Below are 24,247 nucleotides of genomic sequence, written 5' to 3'. Positions count from 1 at the left end.
TATATATACATATATATATATATATATATATATATATATATATATATATATATATATATATATATATATATATATATATATATATATATATATATATATATATATATATATATATATATATATATATATATAAAAATATAATTAGGGTGGTTCACAGATGCAGTCAGGTGAAAAAGTAAGTACACCCCATGTAAAGTTTTGACTTTTTCAACATATTTCAACATACAGCTATTTGATCTTCATTTCAACAATATTGATAGATAAAGGTGATTTAATATAACAAATATCATGAAACATTTACATTTTGTAGTCCATTGTATAATTTAATTAAACATAAATGCAAATTTCGCATGTGGAAAAAGTAAATACACCCTTGGCTCTAATAGGTGGTATTGCCCCCTTTGGCAGAAACAAACTCAAGTAGGCATTTCTTATAACTGTCTACCAGTCTCTGACATCGACTGGGATACATTTTTGCCCACTCCTCCATGCAGAATTCTTTCAGCTGCGCGAGGTTTGAGGGCTTTCTTGCATGCACAGCTTGTTTCAAATCCCCCCACAACATCTCGATGGGATTTAGATCCGGGCTTTGACTTGGCCTTTCCAGAACCCTCCATTTCTTTCTTTTCAGCCATTCCTTGGTGGATTTACCTGTATCTTTAGGGTCATTGTCGTGTTGCAAGGTCCCCTGTCGCTTGAGCTTCAACTTCAACTTTCCGACAGATGGCCTCACATTATGCTCAAGCACCCTCTGGTGCAATGAAGAATTCATAGTGGATTCTATGATGATGAGCTGCCCAGGCCCTGATGCAGCAAAGCTGCCCCAAACCATAATATTTCCACCACCATGCTTTACAGTTGGTATCAGGTTCTTGTGGTCAAATGCTGTCTTTGGTTTTCACCAAACATGTCTTCTGGTACTGTGGCCAAATTGCTCTACCTTTGACTCATCTGTCCAGAGCACATTGTTCCAGAAGTGCTGGTCTTTGCCTAGGTGTTCATTCGCAAACTTTAGTCTTGCCCTGATGTTCTTTCTGGACAGCAAATGTTTCCTCCTGGCACACCTCCCATGTAGATCAAATTTGGGCAGCCTCTTTCTAATGGTAGACTCGTGCACTTTGACATCAACAGTGGCAAGAGCTACCTGTAGGTCCCGTGATGACATTCTGGGGTTCTTCGAGACTTCTTTCAGCATCTTGCGGTCTGCTCTCGGGCTGAACTTGCTGGGGCGGCCTGGCCTGAACAATTTGGCAGTTGTTTGGAATCTTCTCCACTTGTAGATGATCTTCCGGAGAGTCGAATGATTGATTTCAAAATTGTTTGGAGATCTTTTTAAATCCCTTCCCAGACTCATCGGCATCGATAACCTTCTTTCTGAAGGCTTCAGAGAGCTCTTTTGATTTAGGCATGGTGACGCCACACGCTTCAACAACAAAGAACAAACCAAACTAAATGTCTGAGGTTTAAATAAGACAGGTTCCTCCAAGATTCTCTCCGACGATGTTCTAATCATTTGCACCTGAGCTGGTGCACCTGATTCTAATTTTAGGTATTTGAAGTAGTGATAAATGTAGGGGTGTACTTACTTTTTCCACATGCGAAATTTGCATTTTTGTTTATTTAAATTATACAATGGACTACAAAATGTAAATGTTTCATGATATTTGTTATATTATATCACCTTTATCTTTCAATATTGTTGAAATGAAGATCAAATAGCTGTGTGTTGAAATATGTTGAAAAAGTCAAAACTTTACATGGGGTGTACTTACTTTTTCAAGTGACTGTATATGTAATATTTAATTCTATTAAATATCCATGCTCCACAAGGCTGCCCTTGTTCCTATGTTTATAAACATCATAGGAACCAAATATGAGGTCAATTGGAACTTATTTAGAGGTTGCTCAAAAAATAACATTTTAAATTTATCCTGTTTTTTTCAGATGGCAGAAACTTGCAGCTTTTCCACAGATTGGTTGCTGGGCACGTCTGAAAAGGAAATAATATGTGGGGGACTACCAACCAAAGGACACACATTGCAGAAAATGGTGTACCATCACATACAAGAACACCATACAGTTCGTGAAAGTGCCAAACTTAGTGTACAAGCTGCGTGTGCATACTGAGAGAAAGCAAGAATTCCAGTGCAGAGAGTAGATTCCTGTGAGCGCCAACTTTTGAAGTTGTATGATTCCTACAAACTGGAAAAGAAAAATAGAACCAAGACATTCGAAAACTATAGAGTGAAGGAGCAGATGTTCAAAGAGGATCTTCAATCCCTCTTCGATATCTCACCAAATGATGCGCTTGAGAAAATGACGAATGAAGAAGACAAAGCATTCCTTATCATGCAGCGTGAGGATCCCCCAAGTTCACGTTTGGGATCTGTGGACAACACTCTGGCAGTGAAGGAGAACAGAAAGCGTATCAGGCTTGAGAATGAAGATAAAAGAAAGAAGAAACATGCTGCTCAGACTCTAACAGCAATGCAATCTGTTCCATCAACATCGGCTGTGGTTGATGATGATGATGAGTCTGAGATTGAAAGCTCCGATTCAGGGGACAATGAATTCAAACTCCAAAGTCCATCTTCTGCCAAACAGGCGAAAAGGGCTCCCATCAAGGTGATCACTCCAGCAACAGTGGCAACTCTGGACAGAGTAAATCTCTCAGATCAGCGTGCTATGTTTGTGGCCAGTGCTTTTGCACAATCTCTTGGTCATACCATTGAAGACGTTTCTCTGTCACACAGTGGAATTCGTCGTGCTCGAATTCGTGGAAGAGAAATAATGGCCACTGAATAACTCCGACTACACTTGGATGGGGAACTGCTCCCTGATTATTCTGGCAATCACAAATAATCTGTTGATCGGGAAGCGATACTTGTAACTGGTATGCATACCGAGAAGTTACTTGGAGTCCCAAAAATTCCCCAAGGCACTGGTGTAGCACATGCAAATGCATGCATACAACTTCTTGAGGAGTGGCATGTCAAACAGTTGGTGAAAAGCATAGTGTTTGACACCACTGCATCCAACACAGGGCTGAGAAACAGAGCATGTACCCATAATTGTACCCTCATTGAAGCAGCTTTGGATGTGAAGCTTGTCTGGATTGCATGTCATCATCATGTGTTTGAAGTAATGCTCTCTGATGTTACATCTAAAGTCATAGGACCCACTAGCGGACCTGAGATCAGACTGTTCAAGAGGTTTCAGAAACAGTGGTCTTTAATTGACAAGAAGAGGTTCCAAGTAGGAGAAGATAAAATATTTTCCGATAACCTTGTTGAACGTCAGAATATGACACTTTTTTATGCAGCTGCGCTCGAAGAACAACACCCATGTGATGACTATGAAGAACTTCTGAGACTATGCCATACATTTCCGGGTGGATGTGAGGCCAGAGAGGTGAAATTCCGTGCCCCAGGAGCTATGCACAATGCCCGCTGGATGATGAGCCATATATGCTCTCAAGATGGTTCTCTTCAAAGACCAAATAAAGCTAACATCACGTGAATTGAAGGGAATCCCACAGATTGCTATTTTTGTTGCACTTGTGTATGCGAGATTCTGGCATGAGGTGCCGCTACCCACAAAGGCACCTCTCAATGATTTGCTTCTTCTTTCAACCGTTGATTCTTACCCAGATATGGTTGTCCGTGAAACTGCTGTCAAAGCATTCACGAGACACCTCTGGTATTTGTCAGAACACCTTGCTGCATTAGCTCTTTTTGATAGCCAGGTGGATGATGAGACAAAGGCAAAGATGGTGAAGAACTTCAAGCGGGCTCCAAAGCCAAACAATCTTCATAGGATAGATGCTAAAGCCTTCAGGCTTTGACTCAGTGGACACCTACATCACAAGTCGATCTCTTGAATTATTTGGTGTTGTCATCCATTTTTTGGTGGGGGTGAACTTACTTTTCAAGATGACTTAGAACCAAAAGTTCATTGGAATTATGTTGAAATTATTCTAGATTTTGTTAATGTGACCTTTAAAAGAAACAAAAACCACATTTGACATTTCGAAGCAAATAAATTGATCCTTGAAAGTGATGTAAACTGATATCGAACTCAATTCACGGACAGTACTGTGTTAAACTTCTGCACGTTTCCCAGAAGTATCTCTTTATTTTGCAGATTAGCCAAAAAATTTTTAAATAAAAACAAAAGTTAAATTACGACTGGGATTACGGACAGTAAAATTACAGTTCAGTACTTCGTGTAACCCCCACTAGCATTCAGGAGCGCACGTACATGTTGAGGCATGCTGTTCACGAGATTTGCCAAGGTTTGGACACGAATCGCTTGCCATGCAGCGGCAATTGCCTGCTGCAATTCATGCACAGAGGTGGGCTGCTGGTCCAAGTTGTCGATTTGACGCGTTAATTCTGCCCACAAGTTCTCCATCGGATTCATATCCGGGGACATGGCAGGCCACTCCATATGCTCTACACCACGGTCAGCAAGAAAGTGTTGGATCATGCGAGCACAATGAGGCCGTGCATTGTCATCTTGGAAGACAAAGTTTCCTCGAAAGGCTGCACGAGCAAATGGAAGCAATGTTTCTTCCAGAATGGCCCTGTACTTGAACTGGTTCAGGTTTCCATTCAGAACAACCAGGTCAGTTTTGCCACCTGCATGAAAAGCAGCCCAAACGGTCACCCCACCACCTCCAGCTTGGACTCTTGGCACTATACAATCTTCATTGTAGGCTTCATGCACTTGTCTGCGCACTCGGACGCGGCCATCTTGAAGATAGACCAGAAATATAGACTCGTCACTGAAGATCACGTGATTCCAGTGTCCTGGCTGCCATTGGCGGTGCTCTCTGGCCCACTGCAATCGGCGCTGGCGGTGTTGTCTGGTCAGGCATGGCTTTCTCAGGGGACGCTTGGCACGATAGCCTGCTTGAACCAGTCGTTGGTTGACTAACCTTCTGGATACAGGCACATTTGTCAGTTGCTGCCACTCAGCCCTAAGCCGATTAGCTGACTTGGTACGGCCATTGCGGACTAACCGGTGCAGCTGGCGATCATCCCTCCTTGTGGTTCTGCGGGGACGTCCTGGCCTCGGTATTGGAGTAGGGACACCCCTCTGAGCATTTCGTTTCAGGATCTTTGACACCTGACCTTGAGTGATACCATACTGCCGAACAATAGCACGCTGTTTCATGCCGTAATTTCGTAAAGCCACCACTCCATGACAAACAGCATTGTCGAGTTGACAGACCATCTCCAGAGGAAGCGGCAATAACTTTTGTAGACGTGCAGCAGTTGTTTTCCACTAATACAGAACGCAACAACCCTTATATACCCGATTGTGAAGCCAATCGTCAAATGTACCTGTCCGTACATTTTGTCACACCACATGTGATATAATCCTGTTATTGACTTCTTGCTGCGACAGACAATCAGTGACATGGTTCTTTTAACAAAGACATCACCGAAGCGTAAAAGAAACTCACCAGATTGATATACTGAGTTCAGAAAGTAAACCCAAGTCAAGAAAAAAAATATATTCCATATGAAATGCCAAGTCTGTGTATATATATATATATATATCTGGTTACCAAACAAACAATCGTCACTTGGACAATTACATCACAGCAATAAGCTTAGAGAAATTAGGTGCAGGACTGAACGTCACAGAAAGAGTGCAATGCCTTATATAGTTAGACTTTTGAATACCATGAATGTGTTCTAAGTAACATTAATCTCTTAACACATATTCTCCAAGTGAGATTCATAACAGATTTACCTTTTCTTTCCCGTTTTATATTTCAAGGAAATTTTTTATCTTGGAACATGGTACTTATTATTGTAGCTATTTTATACGTGTGTATTTTAACAGTGTGTATTTTCTACATGTTTTTTTTTTTGGTTTTTTTTGTATAAAAGATCGAGGCTCGTGAAAGAGCTAACATTAATCACACAGAAAGACAAACCGACACATAAAATATATAACATGGGGAGCGGTAGACAAGATGGGGAGAGAGGGGGAAGGACACAAACACAACATTTGAGAGCAGGTACATCGAGAGATCTGTGGGAGGGAGAGGGCTTTGGGGGGGGAGGCATAGGAAGGGGGTGGGGGGGGGGGGGTGGGAGAGGTATAAAACATATGGACACTGCCAGGACTTCCAGGAAAGAAGTTGGAATTTCAAACAAAGTGGATCTGGGGTGAACTAGCGGGGGTAGAAAAGATCAAGGTTTTGGATGGGGTAAGATAAGAGATGGTGGTGAACAGCTGTTTTAAAGACGTGGAGGAAGGAGTGGGATTGAAGGGAGTGTGGGAGTTTGTTCCAGAGGCTGGAGAAAAGAGGAATGAAAGAGTGAAGGTGAGCAGATAGCTGAGATTTCGGCAGGGGCAGGCTTGTGGGAAGGCTGTATTTTCGGCAGGGGCTGTATTTTATACGTGTATTTTATGGCAATGGGTGTATTTCACAATAATGTGTGTACCTTAAACGATGCTGTTTAGTCCCCTCCTGGTGTACACCGGAGGCGACTAGAGGTTTGCACACCGTCCCTCCGTCTGTCAGACCGTCAGACCGTCAGTCCGTCAGACCGTCAGTCCGTCAGTCCGTCAGTCCGTCAGTCCGTCAGTCCGTCAGTCCGTCAGTCCGTCAGTCCGTCACGCAAAGAACAGTTTTCCGGGCTTTTTTTCTAAACGCTTAACGCTAATGATTTCAAACTTGGCACCTGGTTTCCTCATGATAAGTTACAGGTCAAGTTCGAACTTCACGACGTTTCGATCATTTTTAACAAAGTTATGGTACTTTGAACTTTGGTAATTCTGATAATTCTGATGATCCTTAACTCAGTGCCAATTTAAGTTTTAATTTCCTTTAAAAACCAATTTCTCTGCAATAATAGTACCGATTGGGATCAAATTTTCACCATATGATGGACTCAGTCCGTAGAATATTTTAATGATAATTATGACGTCATAGGTCACGTGGTTCGGTCGCCATATTGTTTTTCGTGAAAACACGAAAACCCATTTTTCTCTGCAACGGCTGAACAGATCGAGGCCAAACTTTGCAGGCAGAATCGCATACCCATGGCGAACAAAAAAGTCAGCGAGCATGATGTCATGCGTCACATGGTTTCAGAGTTATGACGTTTTTAAGCATGAACCTTTAAAACCGAGCTCCTCCCTCATTTTTGATCCAATCGAGGGGAAACTTCACAGATCTGTTCAGCACTAAAATGTCCTTTTGGAATTTGCGATAGGTCACGTGGTTTCGCAGATATCGTTAATTAAACGAAAATATTTTTTAAAATGGATATCTCTTGTTTATTCTCGAGTTCTCCTCAAGCCGCACTGCGCGTCCTCAGCCTCGTCTCGCGAACGTCAACAGCGCGACACAGTGCGCGCTTTCGGGAGGGGCGGAGCCAAGCCGAGCAACATATATATACACATCGATCATTGATCGTGAACCGGAAAATATAATAAATTACTGATGGTTTCAGAGATATGACGTTTTTAAGCATGAACCTTTAAAACCGAGCCCCTCCCTCATTTTTGATCCAATCGAGGGGAAACTTCACAAATCTGTTCAGCATGTCAGTCTACTAAAATGTCCTTTTGGAATTTGCGATAGGGCACGTGGTTTGGCAGATATCGTTAATTAAACGAAAAAAAAAAATGGATATCTCTTGAATCGCGAGTACCTCAGACCGTGAGTTGGTAATAATTTATATAATTCACACAATGCAATACGTGCAGGCCGCTCCACGGAGCGACCTTGCGGGCTTATCAACGAGGCGAGGCATGACACACGTGTCTCAGCATACCTCAGATCAAGTTTGAAAACCAGCATCAACCGTGCATAAATTTGCATGTTCGATCATTTTTGACAAAGTTATGGCACATTGAACTTTGGTAGGGGACATGTATTGCAGCACAATACTCAGAATGCTTGTTCATTTTAATTATTTGTATGTTATAGTGATTGCAAATTATTGACTTATTTATTTCATGATCTCGTATTTTATGTTCTGTTGTAAATCATTGACAATTCAGCTGTGGCTGCGACGAATTGATAATAAAACCATGATCGATTGATTGATAATTATTATATATACACACACACATGCATAGATACAGGGTGTCCCACAAGTCTGGGACCATAGGGCAAAATAAGTGATTCATTATTTTTTCATTTAAGAATGATGTTTTCATGATTTTTATTCGTTTCTGGAAGGTGTCCATGATGTCACTGAATAAGGAAGAACGCATCCAGGTAATCCTGCTCATAGGAAATCGGAGATATCAGAAGGTCGCTGAGGAATTCAACAGATTGCATCCGGACCGCGCACCGATTGCACACAGTTGTGTGGGCAAACTGGTAGCAAAGTTCAGGGAAACGGGATCAATGGGAGATAAACCATGCAGTGGACCTCCGAGGACATCCATCGACGACCACACAGCTACTACCATCCTCGTTCATTTCACAAAAAGCTCCAAAAGGTCTCTTTGGTGGTTGTCCGCTGAGACAGGAGTGTCCACCGCATTCTTCAAGCACACAAATGGCATCCTTCCAAACTTCACAACCTGCAGAAATTCAGAGAAGATGATCCAGACCAACAGATGGAATTTTGTGAATGGGCTGCAGAACAATGTGCTCAAAATTCCGATTTCCCATCCACAATTCTGTTCAGTGATGAGAGGCTGCTTTTTACGCAAATGATGAGGTGAACTGACAGAACACCTGCTACTGGTCCCAAGACAACCCTCAATCCACTCATTGGTTTACTGCTTTAAAGGAACAAGGTGCCGATCTTGTGATAGTGTGGTGTGGCATCTGGAAAGACTGCATCATAGGCCCCTTCTTTTTTGATGGCACAGTCACAGGAGACGCCTACTGGCGTATGCTCAACAAGGAAGCATTCCCCAGTGTCTTAAACACAGATGGGGATTTCCCAACATGGTTCCAGCAGGAAGGCACTCCTGCCAATTACAGCATCCATGCAAGAGAATGGCTGAACCGGCAATTCCCTGGTCATTGGATAGAACGCCGAGGGCCTGTGGAGTGGCCAGCGCCAAGCACCAATCTCAGCCCATTGGATATACTAGGGCATGCCCGTACTATATATATATCTAAAATTATATCCCCCCCCTCTATTTACATGAAATGGTTTGGTCCATTCGCAAAGCCAAAGCGAACGGCGAACGGCTAAATCGCCATAGCTCGGTAGCTCGCTGCTCTCTGATTGGTCGAATCGTTTTTTGGACATAGCTCGGTAACTACTTGTCCGATTAATATGAAACCTTGAAAAGGCACATCCTCAGGTCCCCATCAGTATATCTGGCAAGTTTCAAGTATATCGGACCCGTGGTTGTCGAGAAACAGCGGTCACAGACACACATACACACAGAGATTACTGGAATTATAGATAGATATATATATATATACACACACACACACACACACACACACACACACACACACACACACACACACCGATGTGACACACTCCAAACAATTGCTCATTCGAAGTGAGACATCACCGAACACGTCGGAGACGTGGTAACGATGGGGTAACAGATGGGAGAGTGTTGCTGTTGATTGGAAGATGTGAAAGGTGGAGAGGGAGGAGGGGGTAGAAGTGGAGTGGGATGAGGAGGATGATGATGGGGGTTGGAGGGGAGAGGCTTACTGTTGATTGGAAGATGTGAAAGGTGGAGGAGGAGGAGGATGACGATGGGATAACAGATGGTAGAGTGTTGCTGTTGATTGGAAGATGCGAATGGTGGAGGAGGAGGAGGATGACGATGGGGGTAACAGATGGGAGAGTGTTGCTGTTGATTGGAAGATGTGAAAGGTGGAGGCAGAGGAGGAGGCAGAGGTGGAGTGGGATGAGGAGGATGCTGATGGGGGTTGGAGGGGGAGAGGGTTGCTGTTGATTGGAAGATGCGAATGGTGGAGGAGGAGGATGACGATGGGGTAACAGATGGTAGAGTGTTGCTGTTGATTGGAAGATGTGAATGGTGGAGGCAGAGGAGGAGGCAGAGGTGGAGTGGGAGGAGGAGGATGATGATGGGGTTGGAGGGGGGAGAGGGTTGCTGTTGATTGAAAGATAATTCAACAGAGGTATCTTACTATAATTCACCAAATGTCCGTCTGTCTGTCTGTCTGTTGGAAGGTAGCGTAAAAACTGCTGAACCGATCGCAAAGATATTTTGGGTGGGTAATCCTTGGACCCCTGGGAGTAAAATAGGCGATTTAGTTTTCCCAATTTCAGCTTTGGTCTCCAGCATTCTCAGGTTTGGACTCCCGCATGACATTCGCGTTCGTATAACATTCATTGTGACGATGTTCTCATTGTGACGATGTTGTGACGATGTATGTGTTCACGGTAGTGTTTGACGTGATGGTGTGAACGTAGTTTCGTAATCTTTTTCGTTTCGTAATCCTTTAATGAACGTTTAATGTTTAATGAACGTTTAATGCCCTTCGATGTCCGGGGCCGCACGCGCGCTACACTGGACGGGCCAGCGTGTACCTTGCCCTTCGCCGTCAGGCTTGGGTAAACCGCTGAGCCCCATCCGTGATGGGGACTGGGGCTTGAGACAGTGTCCCACGAACGAGGAATTCCCAGTAAGCGCGAGTCATCAGCTCACGTTGATTAAGTCCCTGCCCTTTGTACACACCGCCCGTCACTACTACCGATCGGACGGTTTGATGAGATCCTCGGATCAGCCCCTGCATGGGCCGTTCTCAGCCCGTGTCGGTGCACCGAAAAGATGAGCGAACTTGACTGTCTAGAGGAAGTAAAAGTCGTAACAAGGTTTCCATCGGTGAACCTGCGGAAGGATCATTATCGGGACAACATGAGAGCCAGCGAGACGCGAGTCGTACGTGGTACGTGATCGTCCATGTACTGTTTCGCCATGTACCGTTTAGATTTTGATGATTTGCGTGTGATATGATTCAACGGATGTTTATATGAATCGTTAAAAATAAAAAAGCGTTCAATTTCTGATATTTTACGTTTTCATTTAGGCCTTCCAATTGAAGCCCCGCCCGTAGGGCGGGTACTGTTGCTAGTTGAGGATAATCCACTCAGTGCCACTTAAACTATCAAACTTTAACTTAAGCTATACAAGTTACGATTCATCAAGCTGTATGCAAGAGGAAAACTGAAAGAAAAAAAAAAAACTTGTACGAAGTTGTTCAAATCTTGTAACAAGCATGTCCACAATGGAAGCACAATCAAGGTATACATACTAACAGTCAATGATGCACAAGGCTTGTGGTGGGACTCCTGCCATCCCTTAGGCTTAGCATAATATTCATGCTTCGAATGTGCATGTCCTCACAAGGCAAGTCTTTTTCTTATCCTTCTTCTTCTTCTTTTTCTAATGCTATCAGATGCAGAACAAATCTGCTCAACTGCATCATGGACTGGGAGGCGCAGCAGTGCTGCTGATGCACTGCACTGCACGTGTAATTTTTGAAATTTGTTCATAGTGCCAGTGAAAGTCCATCAACTCTTCATGAAGGACATCATCTGGTACAATATCTTTAACATCCGCCAACTAATGTCGGCAGACAGCAGTGAAAGGACTTTAAACTATACTGTAAAAGGAGCGGTGCGTGCGTCGATCCGTGCTTCCGTGTTCCAGCCATTGGTTGCACAGTTTACCCGACTCCACATACAATATCTATACTACAACCGCCAAGTTGGTGATTACTCTGCTATGCGAAGCCAATAACGCCGTGTTCACAATCGACATGCCCTCCATACAAGTTTTACCTTCAGTGTAAAGCGACCAAAGCGACCAAAGCGACAGTTAAAAGCATTTTGAGCCGATAAACGTCACGGGCCTTGTGAACATAGGCCTCAACGATCGACGCAGTGTTCTGCTGTTTATACACCACCCAAATAAGTACGTGGCATTCCGCGGGAATCTTCCCCATGGGAGTTATGCAAGTTCTTCTATTATTTCCGACTATTTTCTCTTGAAATTGTGAGTTAGATAGACAACCGTGGTGGGGTTCTGTGATGTCCGTGATGGCATTGTCAGAAAACCAGTATTATGGTCTCCAGATGGGCCAGATGGAGTCCATGTTTGGAAGGATTTGAGAGGGGAAGGATCAATGAATTTTGATGCATTGATATTTTTAGGGGATGTTGGGGCGAAATATTTTTTGTGCCCAGGGCTCCAAGGAATCACAATCTGCCTCTGCGGAGAACAGAAAGTGTTACATATTCCCTCGTTTCGGTGTGGGAACGCCTGTTTGATTCTACGAGTGAAAGGAGTGTGAAAATGGACGGGACAGTAAAGGTAGGACAGAGTTTGAAAGAGGAGGTTGAGGATTGGGTGAAGGAAAGCAGGGATGAGAGGTGGTTGGGGGGAGGGATTGAAGGCTTGAAGTGAGGAGGGGCCTGATGCCTTAGGGTTGGGGTTAGGGTTTGCGCGGGAGAGGGAAAGGAAGAGAAAAAAGATGGCGCAGAGTTTGGAGAGTAAGGATGAGGCTTTGAGAGGGGAAGGACTTTCGGTGAGTGGAAGGGAGGGGTGGTTGAGGACTCAGAATTGCATATGTGAGTTAAATCACAGCAAAAAAAAAAATCACGCGTGTGTGTGTGTGTGTGCGTGTGTGTCACTGTATGGGAGTGACATAATCACACACATACACACACACACTAGTTTGCTATAATATTAAAGGTTTGACTGAAACCACTTCTTCCTGCCATTGGGTCCTTTTGTAGTCCTTTAAACGGTGTTCACCTGCACTCTGATGACGATTATGGGCACCTCACCTGCATCTCCTGCTCGAGTGTAAGCGAGCGTTTCAAGCTCGGTGCCACCATGGTATCGGTGACCGGCATTTTGTCAAGAGGGGCCTTGCAGCGTTGCAGGGCAAATGGATTTGCACCGTTAAGGTATTGGTATCCCAGGAAAGCATCCTCTTTCCACCGCTTCATCGCCGTTGCTGCAACATCATAAATTATGTCACAAAATCAATCTTGCAAAATGTATTTATATACTTTTTAATTACAGCATTTACAAGTGTGTTTTCATGCTTTGAAGTCGAAAGTTGCCCATGGAGATTTAGGGTAAAAAAATTAAGGGTCACCATTTTTAATTGGTTCAAACAGAAATATAAATTCTTTCAGTTTGATATGGAATCTGAACATGAAGATTTGTCGGTGTAATGCCATCAAGCAGGTTGGCTTACCCAAAAAGCTGTCATGTGGTGATATCGTGTGGGACATGTTTTTCGATGGATTACATAAGGTCATGTGCTCGTAATGATCAAGTAAGTGTTGAAGTGACATACGGTAATTGGAAGGAATATCAACAGTAGGAAAAAGAAGGGTCCGTTACAAGTGAATTATTAATTTTGTCAAAATAAAACAGATAGTGTTGGACTGTTCTTTGGCTCATCCCTCTTTCATGAGTGGTATTAACAAGATAATCTAAACTGTACAAGGAACCATGCATGTTTGTGTCCGTTCCTGCGCCCGCGTTCCACCCATTGGTTGGACAGTTCGCCTGACTCCACCCACAATTTCTACACCACAGCCGGAATGTTGGTGATTACTGCTATGCAAAGTCAAAGACGCCATTCACAATCACCATGAATTAAGTAGCATTAAATCAGACTTTTTCCACCTTTATGTACATTACACATCGTAGCCCACAGCTTCCTAGTGAAAAACAAATTTATATATATATATATATATATATATATATATATATATATATACACAATATATATATATACATATATATATATATACATATATATATATACATATATATATACATATATATATATATACATATATATATACATATATATATACATATATATATACATATATACATATATATATATACATATATATATATATACATATATATATACATATATATATATACATATATATATATATATACATATATATATACATATATATATACATATATATATACATATATATATACATATATATATACATATATATATATATATACATATATATATACATATATATATACATATATATATATACATATATATATACATATATATATATATATATATATATATATATATATATATATATATATATATATATATATATATATATATATATATTGTAACGAATTTGGAAAGTGTAAAGAATGTGAGAACTGGTTTGCTGTGTTTTAACTGACCCTCGTAGAGTAAATAAGGTCGAAGGACGTCCCCCTAGTTAATTCCATGAAACTTACACACAGGCCACGATATATCTTTTTAAATAGCTTATTTCCTTATTCGATGTCGGCTAAATATGTGTTTCCCACTAGATTGACTCTGCATTGCATCGAACGAAATAAGCGTAGGCCCCTTTCAATTTCCCCAATCATCTCCACTCTCCAAAGTTCCTTTCAAAAGCGGTGCGAGTGGTGTTCAATCCCGCAAGCCGCCATTGCCCATGTGCTAATCTCGGAGAAGAGGGGGGGTAGGAGCCGCCAACTCACAGGCGTGGCACGTCGTCATGATCAAAGGGGGAATCGGACAGCCCTAACAGCCAACCAGCACCGCGGTGAGCGACCCGGTAGGCGTGCCCTCGCAGCCGGCGGCTTGATTCCGACCCGAGTAATAAAAGCGACTGGAAGGGACTGCTTCGGCAGATGAGATGAGAGATGAGATGAGATGAGAGATGAGATGAGAGATGAGCTGTGAGATGAGAGATGAGCTGTGAGATGAGAGATGAGAGATGCTCCAAAAAGGAGAGGTACTTGGAGATGAAACAAGCTTTGGAGAGACGCGCTGAGAGGAGGGAGACGGCTCCACCAGAAGGAGATGAGCAGGTGTGACCGAGCCAGCGCGTGACGTCCACAGCATCAGCAGCGTCGACGCGACCGAGGGTTTTCCTGCCAAAAACGCGAAGAGTGGGAGCTGCTACCTCCAGCCCTGCCGGTTGCAGGGACCTGACCCTGCCTCCCTCTCCAGCAACCCACCTCCGCCATTCCTGCCTGCAATTTCCCCCGTGTAAGTGTGAACGTCGTCTGTCTTAATCGTTGTCCTGGGGTTAAGTAAACTGCATAGATAAGCTAACGATTCACTGTGTGACTGCTTCTTCCATCCATTGCTTGTAAATAACTTTGATCGCTCCTTCTTTTTGCTTGTGTGTATAATAAATCCTGTTATTCCTCCGAACTCTGTCTTCTTCTCTCTTCCTTCTCTTTCGGTCGCTTTAGAGGTTTCCATATTGAATATCTGTGGCGCGATTTGGTCAACGTTGGGGGAGTCGGGCTAATCGGGGATCCTGTAACGGTCGCGGTTGACCATCCGCTCGGCCCAAAGTAACATCTTGTCCGCGACCCGTAACAATATATATATATATATATATATATATATATATATATATTGTTGCGAATATGAGGACTGTATTTTTTTTATTGTGTGTATTATTATTATTGTTTATTCTGCGCCTCCTGCCTCCGGAGCTGTGTAAGGGTCAAAGGGCGTCCCATAATTAGTCCAAAAGCATGCACGTCAGCCAATCATAGAATACCCCTGTTCGATAGTTATATCTTATTATGTGTTTTAGGGTAAGGCTGTGTCTCCCATTAATTGAAATACTCCATTGCACCAGTGAAAGAGATAGATTCCCTTCATTCCCATTCCCAAAACCTCCATTCCCCCTTTCGTCGATTGGAAATTACTTCCCCTCCAATAACCGCCATTGACCACGAGGCAGGGTCGGAGAAGAAAGGCATGTCTCCACCTCGTCATAGAGGGGAGAAGTGAGCCAGCCCCACTCGACCAACCATGAGCCAGGGGTTTGGCTAGAGAGGGCGGAGGAAGAGCGATCGGGGAGTTTCGCAAAGGTTGAGGGGCGGGGCCTATATAACCCACGGCAGGGCGTTTCCCAAAGGAGATGAGCTTTTACAGAGAGACGAGAGGGAGTCCAAGAAGTTGGGTCCAAGAGAGGCGCTTTGAGTTGAGTCCGAGAGAAGTCCAGAGTTGAGCTGCAGCTCGAGCCACCGAAACTGCACTTACTGCAGCTCGAGCCACCGAAACTGCATTTACTGCAGCTCGAGCCACCGAAACTGCAGCCACAGCAGCGTGAGGCCTGGACGGCAGTTTGGAGCAGGGCCGCGAAGGAACGGCGGCTGCCCAACGAGCCGATCGTGCTGCAGGACCAGTTGGACCTCCCTATCCCGCCAGCCATCCACCTGCCATCCCTATCATCATCCCCCGTGTAAGTGTGCTCGTAGTCTGTCTTTTGTCTTGTCCCTGGGAATAAGTTAAGCCTGTTAGATCAGCTAGTATTTTCTCTGTGTCTCTAAAAAGCTTCTGTAAATTATTTTCTTATCCTTCCTTCTTCCTTGGTTATTTTGAGCCTGTAAATAGCAAAAAAATTTAGTAGTATTTTCCACCCCTTTTCTCGTCTTATTCCTTTTCCTCTTTGCGTTCGGTCGCTTTAGAGTTTTCCCGATTGAATAGCGGTGGCGCGATCCGGCCAAAGTTTGGGGTAAATCGGGTGTTAGAGTCGGGGAATAAATGTTCGGTCGAGGAGCCTCCGCTCGGCAAATATAACATCTTTAACCGCGTCCGTAACAATATATATATATATATATATATATATATATATATATATATATATATATATATATATATATATAAATATATATATATACAGTGCGTATCAAAAAAAAGGGAATCCGAATTCAAGGGGTTAATATGCAAAGGTTATTTAGTTTGACAATTTACATGTGGTTTACCAATTATGAGGAGATCCTCAGCTTTCCATTGATGCCTTTCATGCATCATTGCTGTCACACATGACCGAGTACATGTTCATTGAAAATGACAAGTTCAAATCGCAATTTTACAAGTTTGGCTAATCGGTGCAAGACAGTTTTAAATGGACGCATTACTTGTCGACTGCCAAGTTGATTATGTAAAATTGTTAAGCTGGTCTGGTAATCGTCAGTTGCGTCATCCTTTGTTTAAAATGGGCCTACAGTGTATGGGTTTAGAGACAGTCTGAGTCATTGAAAAGATGGTTTAACTTACGACTGAACAGCGGACCTTCGTGGTTATAACCTTTCACTAAACTGGAAGTTTGCAGCGAACTCGTGATGCGTTCAGGGAAGGTTTCCCAGAACGGGAGCCTCCAGCAGCCAAAACCATCTGGGCGAATATTAGAAAATACCAAGGGCATGGCACGAGCCTCAACCGCAACAAGGAGAATTCTGGTAGGAGGCGCACTGGGCGATCGGAAATGAACTTTGCATCAGTAAGGCAGCAAGTTTTGGAGCATCCTTGGGATACCAGCGCAAGACGAAATGGGACAGGATTGCCTTTGGCAACATTCAACCGAAACACAAGACTGGACCTCCACCAACATCCACATCGGATTCACATCCAGCATCAACTTACGCCAGGGGATTTTGCCAGGAGGCTGGTGCTTGCCAGATGGTTGACAGCACGTTGCGAAGCAGATGTCAATTTCCTGCGGTATCTCGTTATCGGCGACGAAGCTTCTTCCACCAAGGATAGCAAGGTCAATACCCATAATGTTCTTGAATATGCACCGACAGGACAATCCCCGGAATTTAATTTGAACACCAACATGAATCGACAAAAGTGGACTGTTTGGTTGGGACTTTGTGGAAGTGGTCAGGTGATCGGACCATTTTTCTTTCAAAGGAATGTCAATGGTAACAGGTATCTGCAGATGATAAATGATGAAGTTTTACCACAGCTGGAGGAGAACTTTGAGCGACAGGTTCGTGGTGTCTTCAGATATCTCTGGTGGGCCCAAAACGGCACCCCAGCACATCGTCTTATCGCTGTCCAATATCGACTGAGGGAACTCTTTGGAGACCGGGTCATCGCCCTCAACGATGCAGTGGAATGGCCGAAAAGATCACCTGACCTCACACCATGTGATTATTTCCTTTGGGGGCATTTAAAGAACAAGGTGTTCGTAACTCCTCCCCGTGATCTTGACGAATTGCAGGGCCGTATTCGACATGAAGTGGATGCTTTGCCCAATGACCCGGCTATGGTGAGACGAGCAGTTCAGGGCATGCTCCGCCGCTGTGAGCTTTGTGGTGAAAGGGGAGGTGGACATGTTGAAGGTGTGGGTGCATAAAGGCCAATCATTCCTGAGAAAAGTTCACATCTGACGTTCATTTTGCACCAATTATCCTGACTTGCATCGATTAGCCAAACTTGTAAAAATGCGATTTGAACTTGTCATTTTCAATGAACATGTACTCGGTCATGTGTGACAGCAATGATGCATGGAAGGGATCAATGGAAAGCTGAGGATCTCCTCTTAATTCGTAAACCACATGTAAATTGTCAAAATAAATAACCTTTGCATATTAACCCCTTGAATTCGGATTACCTTTTTTTTGATACGCACTGTATATATATATATATATACTCGTATATACACTACATGGCCAAAAGTATGTGGACACACGAACATCACACCCGTATGTGCTCGTCAAACATCTCATTCCAAAATCATGGGCATTAATATGGAGTTGGTCCCCCCCTTTGCTGCTATAACAGCCTCCACTCTTCTGAGAAGGCTTTCCACTAGATGTTGGAACATTGCTGCGGGGATTTGCTTCCATTCAGCTACAAGAGCATAAGTGCGGTCTGGCACTGATGTTGGGCGATTAGGCCTGACTCGCACTCGGCGTTCCAATTCATCCCAAAGGTGTAAGATGGGGTCGACAGGGCTCTGTGCAGACCAGTCAATTTCTTCCACACCAATCTCGACAAACCATTTCGGTATGGACTTCGCTTTGTGCATGGGGCATTGTCATGCTGAAACAGGAAAGGGCCTTCTCCCAGCTGTTGCCACAAAGTTGGAAGCAAACAATCGTCTAGAATGTCATCGTTTGCTGTAGCGTTAAGATTTCCCTTCACTGGAACTGAGGGGCCTAGCCCAACAACAACAACAACAACAGGCATTTTAAGGCCATTTTGCCTGCGAGAGTGGGAGTTAGCCTTGCAGTCCCCATGACAATCTTATCCATTTTAAAATAATAATTCTCAATTCTCCATTCCAAACAAGGGGCCAAGCCCGAACCATGCAAAACAGCCCCAGACCATTATTCCTCCTCCACCAAACTTTACGGTTGGCACTATGCAATCGGGCAGGTAGCCTTCTCCTGGTATCCGACAAACCCAGATTCGTCCGTCTGACTGCCAGATGGTGAAGCATGATTCATCACTCCAGAGAACGAGTTTTCACTGCTCCAGAGTCCAATGGCGGCGAGCTTTACACCACTCCAGCCGACTCTTGGCATTGCGCATGGTGATCTTAGGCTTGTGTCCGGCTGCTCGGCCATGGAAACCCATTTAATGAAACTCCCAAAGAAAAGTTGTTGTGCTGACGTTGCTTCCAGAGGCAGTTTGGAACTCGGTAGTGAGTGTTGCAACCGAGGACAGACGATTTTTATGCGCTGCGCGCTTCAGCACTTGGTGGGCTAATTCTGTGAGTCGGTGTGGCCTACCACTTCGCAGCTGAGCTGTTGTTGCTCCCAGACGTTTCCACCTCACAATAACAGCACTTACAGTTGGCCGGGGCAGCTCAAGCAGGGCAGAAATTTGACGAACTGACTTTGTGCAAAGGTGGCATCCTATGATGGTGCCACGTTGAAAGTCGCTGAGCACATCAGTACGGCCCGTTCTACTGCCAATGTTTGTCTGTGGAGATTGCATGGCTGTGTGCTTGATTATATATACCTGTGAGCAATGGGTGTGGCTGAAACAGTTGAATCCACTAATTAGAAGGGGTGTCCACATACTTTTGGTCATGTAGTGTATACATACACACAAACACACACAAACACACACACACACACACACACACACACACACACACACACACACGTATAATATATACTCACAAGGTACCTATGCTACACATGGGTGGAAGGCCGCATTCAAACACACAATGCGGGAACAACGAACACTAAAGCATGAACTAATAAATTCCACATTCCTGTTCCACCTTTGCTCCTTAAATTGAACATCAGGCTGGACAGCAGGCCCGTGAATGACTTGGGGGGGGGGGGGGGGGGGGGGGGGGAAGATGTCGAATGGAAAACCATGAACCAATATCTTCCACATTCCTGTGCTACCTTCATGAACGTCAGGCATGGACAGCCAGTTCGTGAAGGACTTTCGCTAAAAATGCACCCAGTCTGAATGTTTCTATACCCAGTCAATGGCGAAATTGAAAATGGTGAATCCACGAATGTCATGGGTGGAAACAATCACATCATTTCCTTTAAACTAAATCTCTATATGTTCATTCCACATAGCATCATTCTAGCCACAAATTAATAATACAGCATTATTTATTATAACAAAATACAATGTTAAAAACACTCATGATGTACACAAAAATAGACTCCAATCTGATGTGAACACCAATGCAAACTAATCTGCCCGCAAGAAACGGCCGATATGAAAAACTTTGAAGAAATGGAAAATCAAAAGAATAATTATACATCTGGAATAATACATCTGGACTCTCCGCTCACCTTCACTCATTCATTCCTCTTTACTACCGCCTTGGAACAAACTACCTATTCACCACCATCTGTTATCTTCCCCCATCCAAAACCTTGATCTCTTCTACTCACGTTAATTCATCCTAGATCCACCTTCTTTTTTTTAAATCCCGACTTCTTTCTTTCCTGGAAGTTATAGCAGAGCCCATGTGTTTTATACCTCCCCCCGCCCCCCCCCCCACCCAGCCTTCCCATGCCTCCTCCCCCCCAAGCCCTCCCCCCCCCACGTATCATCCTTTGTCCCTGTTCTCAGCTGTTGTACTTGTGTGCTTCCCCTCTTTCTCCCCATCTTGTCTCCCACTCCCTTTATTGTATGTGTTGTGTGTCCGTTTGACTTTTTGTGATTGATGTTAGCTCTTTCACGAGCCTCGATTATTGTATACAAAAAATATATATATATTGAGAAATTGAGAAAATATTGAGAATTTTATGAAACTTCCCACCCACCCGAGAATGGATAAAAACAGCGTCGGTTGGGTGGAAATTCAAATAACGATTGTATAGAGATATCAAACCAGAAAATCTTCCTCATCGTGTGTACTACCGGATCGGGAGCAGGTTCGTGTCGATCGCATTTTAAAGTCATAATTGTATTGAGGAATTTATGAAACCTCCCATCGACCTTAGGCTATTCCACAGGGACCCCAAAACATTCCACAAAAGGTTTGGCGGGGCTTGCCAAAAACTGAGGGGTAGTTTTGGAATGGACGGACAGACACTCCTGTTTTACAACATACTAGTGGGGGCACCCATGGGAAACCCAGTGGCATAGACGTGTATGACATTGGACATCTTGAGTTAGATGCTGCACACAGTTTTCCAGAATGGGTACTGCCAATTCATCAGATCCAGAAATTATGTAATCCACACAATTTATCTATTCCACGTAACATGTGAATGCATGTCCATGCACATATCCATACATGTCCATGCACATATCCATACATGTCCATGCACATATCCATACATGTCCATGGAAAATACAGTTTGTAAAGTGGCATTACATGAAATGTAAAATGTGACTAAAAGACCTCAAATGTTCCCCACTCCTCCTCTTGGGGGAGGACAGGGGAGAGAGGGGCACTTCTACCTTGACTTGAGAGGGGGAGGGGAGATAACCTGCCTTGACCAACGAACTTCTATTGTTCATTTTTAAACTTGAAAGCATCGAATACACTTCGCTTTACAATTAAAATTGCTTCAAACTAAACGTTATTATTGAATATAATAACGTTATTGTATTCCACAGTTAGTCCACATATACAATTTATTATGGACAAAGGCAACCCACCCTCCCTCTCCTCACCTCCTACTCACTCTACTCTCCACCCACCTCACTCTCTCCACCCACCTCACTCTCTTCACCACACCTCACTCTCTTCACCACACCTCACTCTCCTCTCCACCCACCTCCCCCTTCCCACTCTCCTCCCCACCCACCTCCCCCATCATCACCACCCCTCATTCTCCTCCCCACCCACCTCCCCCCCCACCCCTCATTCTCCTCTCCACCCACCTCACTCTCTTCACCACACCTCACTCTCCTCTCCACCCACCTCCCCCTTCCCACTCTCCTCTCCACCCACCTCCCCCATCATCACCACCCCTCATTCTCCTCCCCACCCACCCATCATTCTCCTCTCCACCCACCTCCCCCGTCCCACTCTCCTCTCCACCCACCTCCCCCATCCTCACCACCCCTCATTCTCCTCTCCGCCCACCCCCCCCCCACCCCTCATTCTCCTCTCCACCCACTTCCCCCCCCTCCCCACCCACCTCGCCCCTCCCCACTCTCCTCACCACCCACCTCCTCCCCCCTCCCCTCTTCACCCACAGCCCCCTCCCCACTCTCCACCCACCTCCCTCCCCTCTCCACCCACCTCCCCCAACCTCCCTCCCTCTCCTCACCACCCCTCACCCTCCTCACCAACCCCTCATCCTCCTCTCCACCCACCTTCCCCCCCTCCCCACCCACCTTCCCCCCCTCCCCACTCACCTCCCCCACCCTCCCTCCATATCCTCACCACTCACCTCCCCCCCTCCCCACTCTCCTCTCCACCCACCTCCTCCCCACTCCCCTCTTCACCCACAGCCCCCTCCCCACTCTCCACCCACCTCCCTCCCCTCTCCACCCACCTCCCCCAACCTCCCTCCCTCTCCTCACCACCCCTCACCCTCCTCACCAACCCCTCATCCTCCTCTCCACCCACCTTCCCCCCCTCCCCACCCACCTTCCCCCCCTCCCCACTCACCTCCCCCACCCTCCCTCCATATCCTCACCACTCACCTCCCCCCCTCCCCACTCTCCTCTCCACCCACCTCCCCCCTCCCCACTCTCCTCTCCACCCATGTCCCCCACCACCCCTCACTCTCCTCTCCCCTCACTCCTCTTCACCCATCATTCCTTTAGTGACTATGAAAAATAAAATCAGATGGTGAATTTGTCGAGATAAAACCGTGAGGGAGTCTCAATGGACTTCTATGTTACAGGCCTTCATTTCATTTAAAAATGCATTTTTGTAAAGACGTTAATTTTCATCCTATTTTCTTCCCGTTTTTTGCAACTGAGTCTGAAACCATCTTAGCGACTACGAAAAATGAAATCAGATGGTGAATTAGAGTTGTGAGGCTGTGAGGGAGTGAGAAGCGTGGGCCTAATAAAAGAGGCTTCTGAGGCCTTTAGAACAAACAAAATGGTGGAGATTTGTTTTTGAAGCCCCTCCCTGAAGAGGTTAAGTCCCTCCCTGAATGGGTGTAGCACCTCCCTCAATAGGGGAAGCCCCATCCTGAACAGACAGACCGACTGGAGGAGATTATTATTGTGTCGATATACTGGCGTGGATCGGCTCACTACGCTTGCCTCACCACATGTTGCTACAGAGGCACAGGCTTGTTTTAACCTAGGATGACTGTACATGAGCTGCTTTGTTGTCATGATTTACACCAATCATAATACAAACATTTATTTTGTCTTAAGGGTCGTTGTTGTCTTATGGGTCTTCACTTTTCTTTTGAGTATTCAGGGTATTTTGGGTCCTCTGGGTTTTCAGGGTCTTTGGGGGTATTCAGGGTGTGTTGGGTCTTTGGATGTTCAGAGTTCAGCTTCACGCCATCTCCAAGATCCAACTCAACATTTCCTTCATCTGCAGCTCCCTCTGTGCACACCTTACACTTGAATGTAGCTGCCACACTGGTTAATGACCCTCTCAAACCACTTCATTTTCAATGAACCCACTCAGCGCACATTGTACATTGAATGGAATTCACTCTGACACGCTTCCTGCACACAGCACACGGCCACTTCCCAGTTCTTTCCACCTCACCACATGCTTTACCACTTGCCATCACCTTCGTCTTTCCGATATTCACCTTCAGACCTTTTGCCCCCATACATTCCTTCCACTTGTTCATTTTCTCCTTCAGTCCATCCATACTTTGGATGTGTACCCCGGTTTAGAATAGGTACACCGTATCCCTGCGTGTCGTAAGAGGCGACTAAAAGGGTTGGCGTCAGGAAGGGCATCGGGCCATAAAAACATTGCCTCAAAAAGAGAACCATGACAATTACAACGAGATATGGGCAGGGTACAGCCCGAAGTACCCCGTGGGGGACCCCACTCCCTCTTGTCAAAACTCAAGGTGGGGAACCCGATCGAAGCAAGGGTGGAAATCACTCCATTTA

The 24,247-nt window shown here is 44.7% G+C and overlaps 1 protein-coding gene across 1 annotated transcript in view; it reads right to left on the bottom strand.

Moving 5' to 3' along the window:
* Nucleotides 1–24,247, bottom strand: part of LOC137415492 (polyunsaturated fatty acid 5-lipoxygenase-like) — a 100,391-nt gene that overhangs the window by 40,667 nt on the left and 35,477 nt on the right. Inside the window, exon 7 of the mRNA XM_078782580.1 lies at nt 12,777–12,949. Within this exon, the coding sequence (XP_078638706.1) occupies nt 12,777–12,949 (173 nt within the window). The remainder of the gene's footprint in view (nt 1–12,776; nt 12,950–24,247) is intronic.

Source organism: Myxine glutinosa, chromosome 7, assembly GCF_964187855.1.
Source record: "Myxine glutinosa chromosome 7, kmMyxGlut1.1, whole genome shotgun sequence".
Taxonomy (NCBI): domain Eukaryota; kingdom Metazoa; phylum Chordata; class Myxini; order Myxiniformes; family Myxinidae; genus Myxine; species Myxine glutinosa.
Note: the sequence above shows the minus strand (reverse complement) of the source record. Positions and strands in the feature narration are given on the sequence as shown.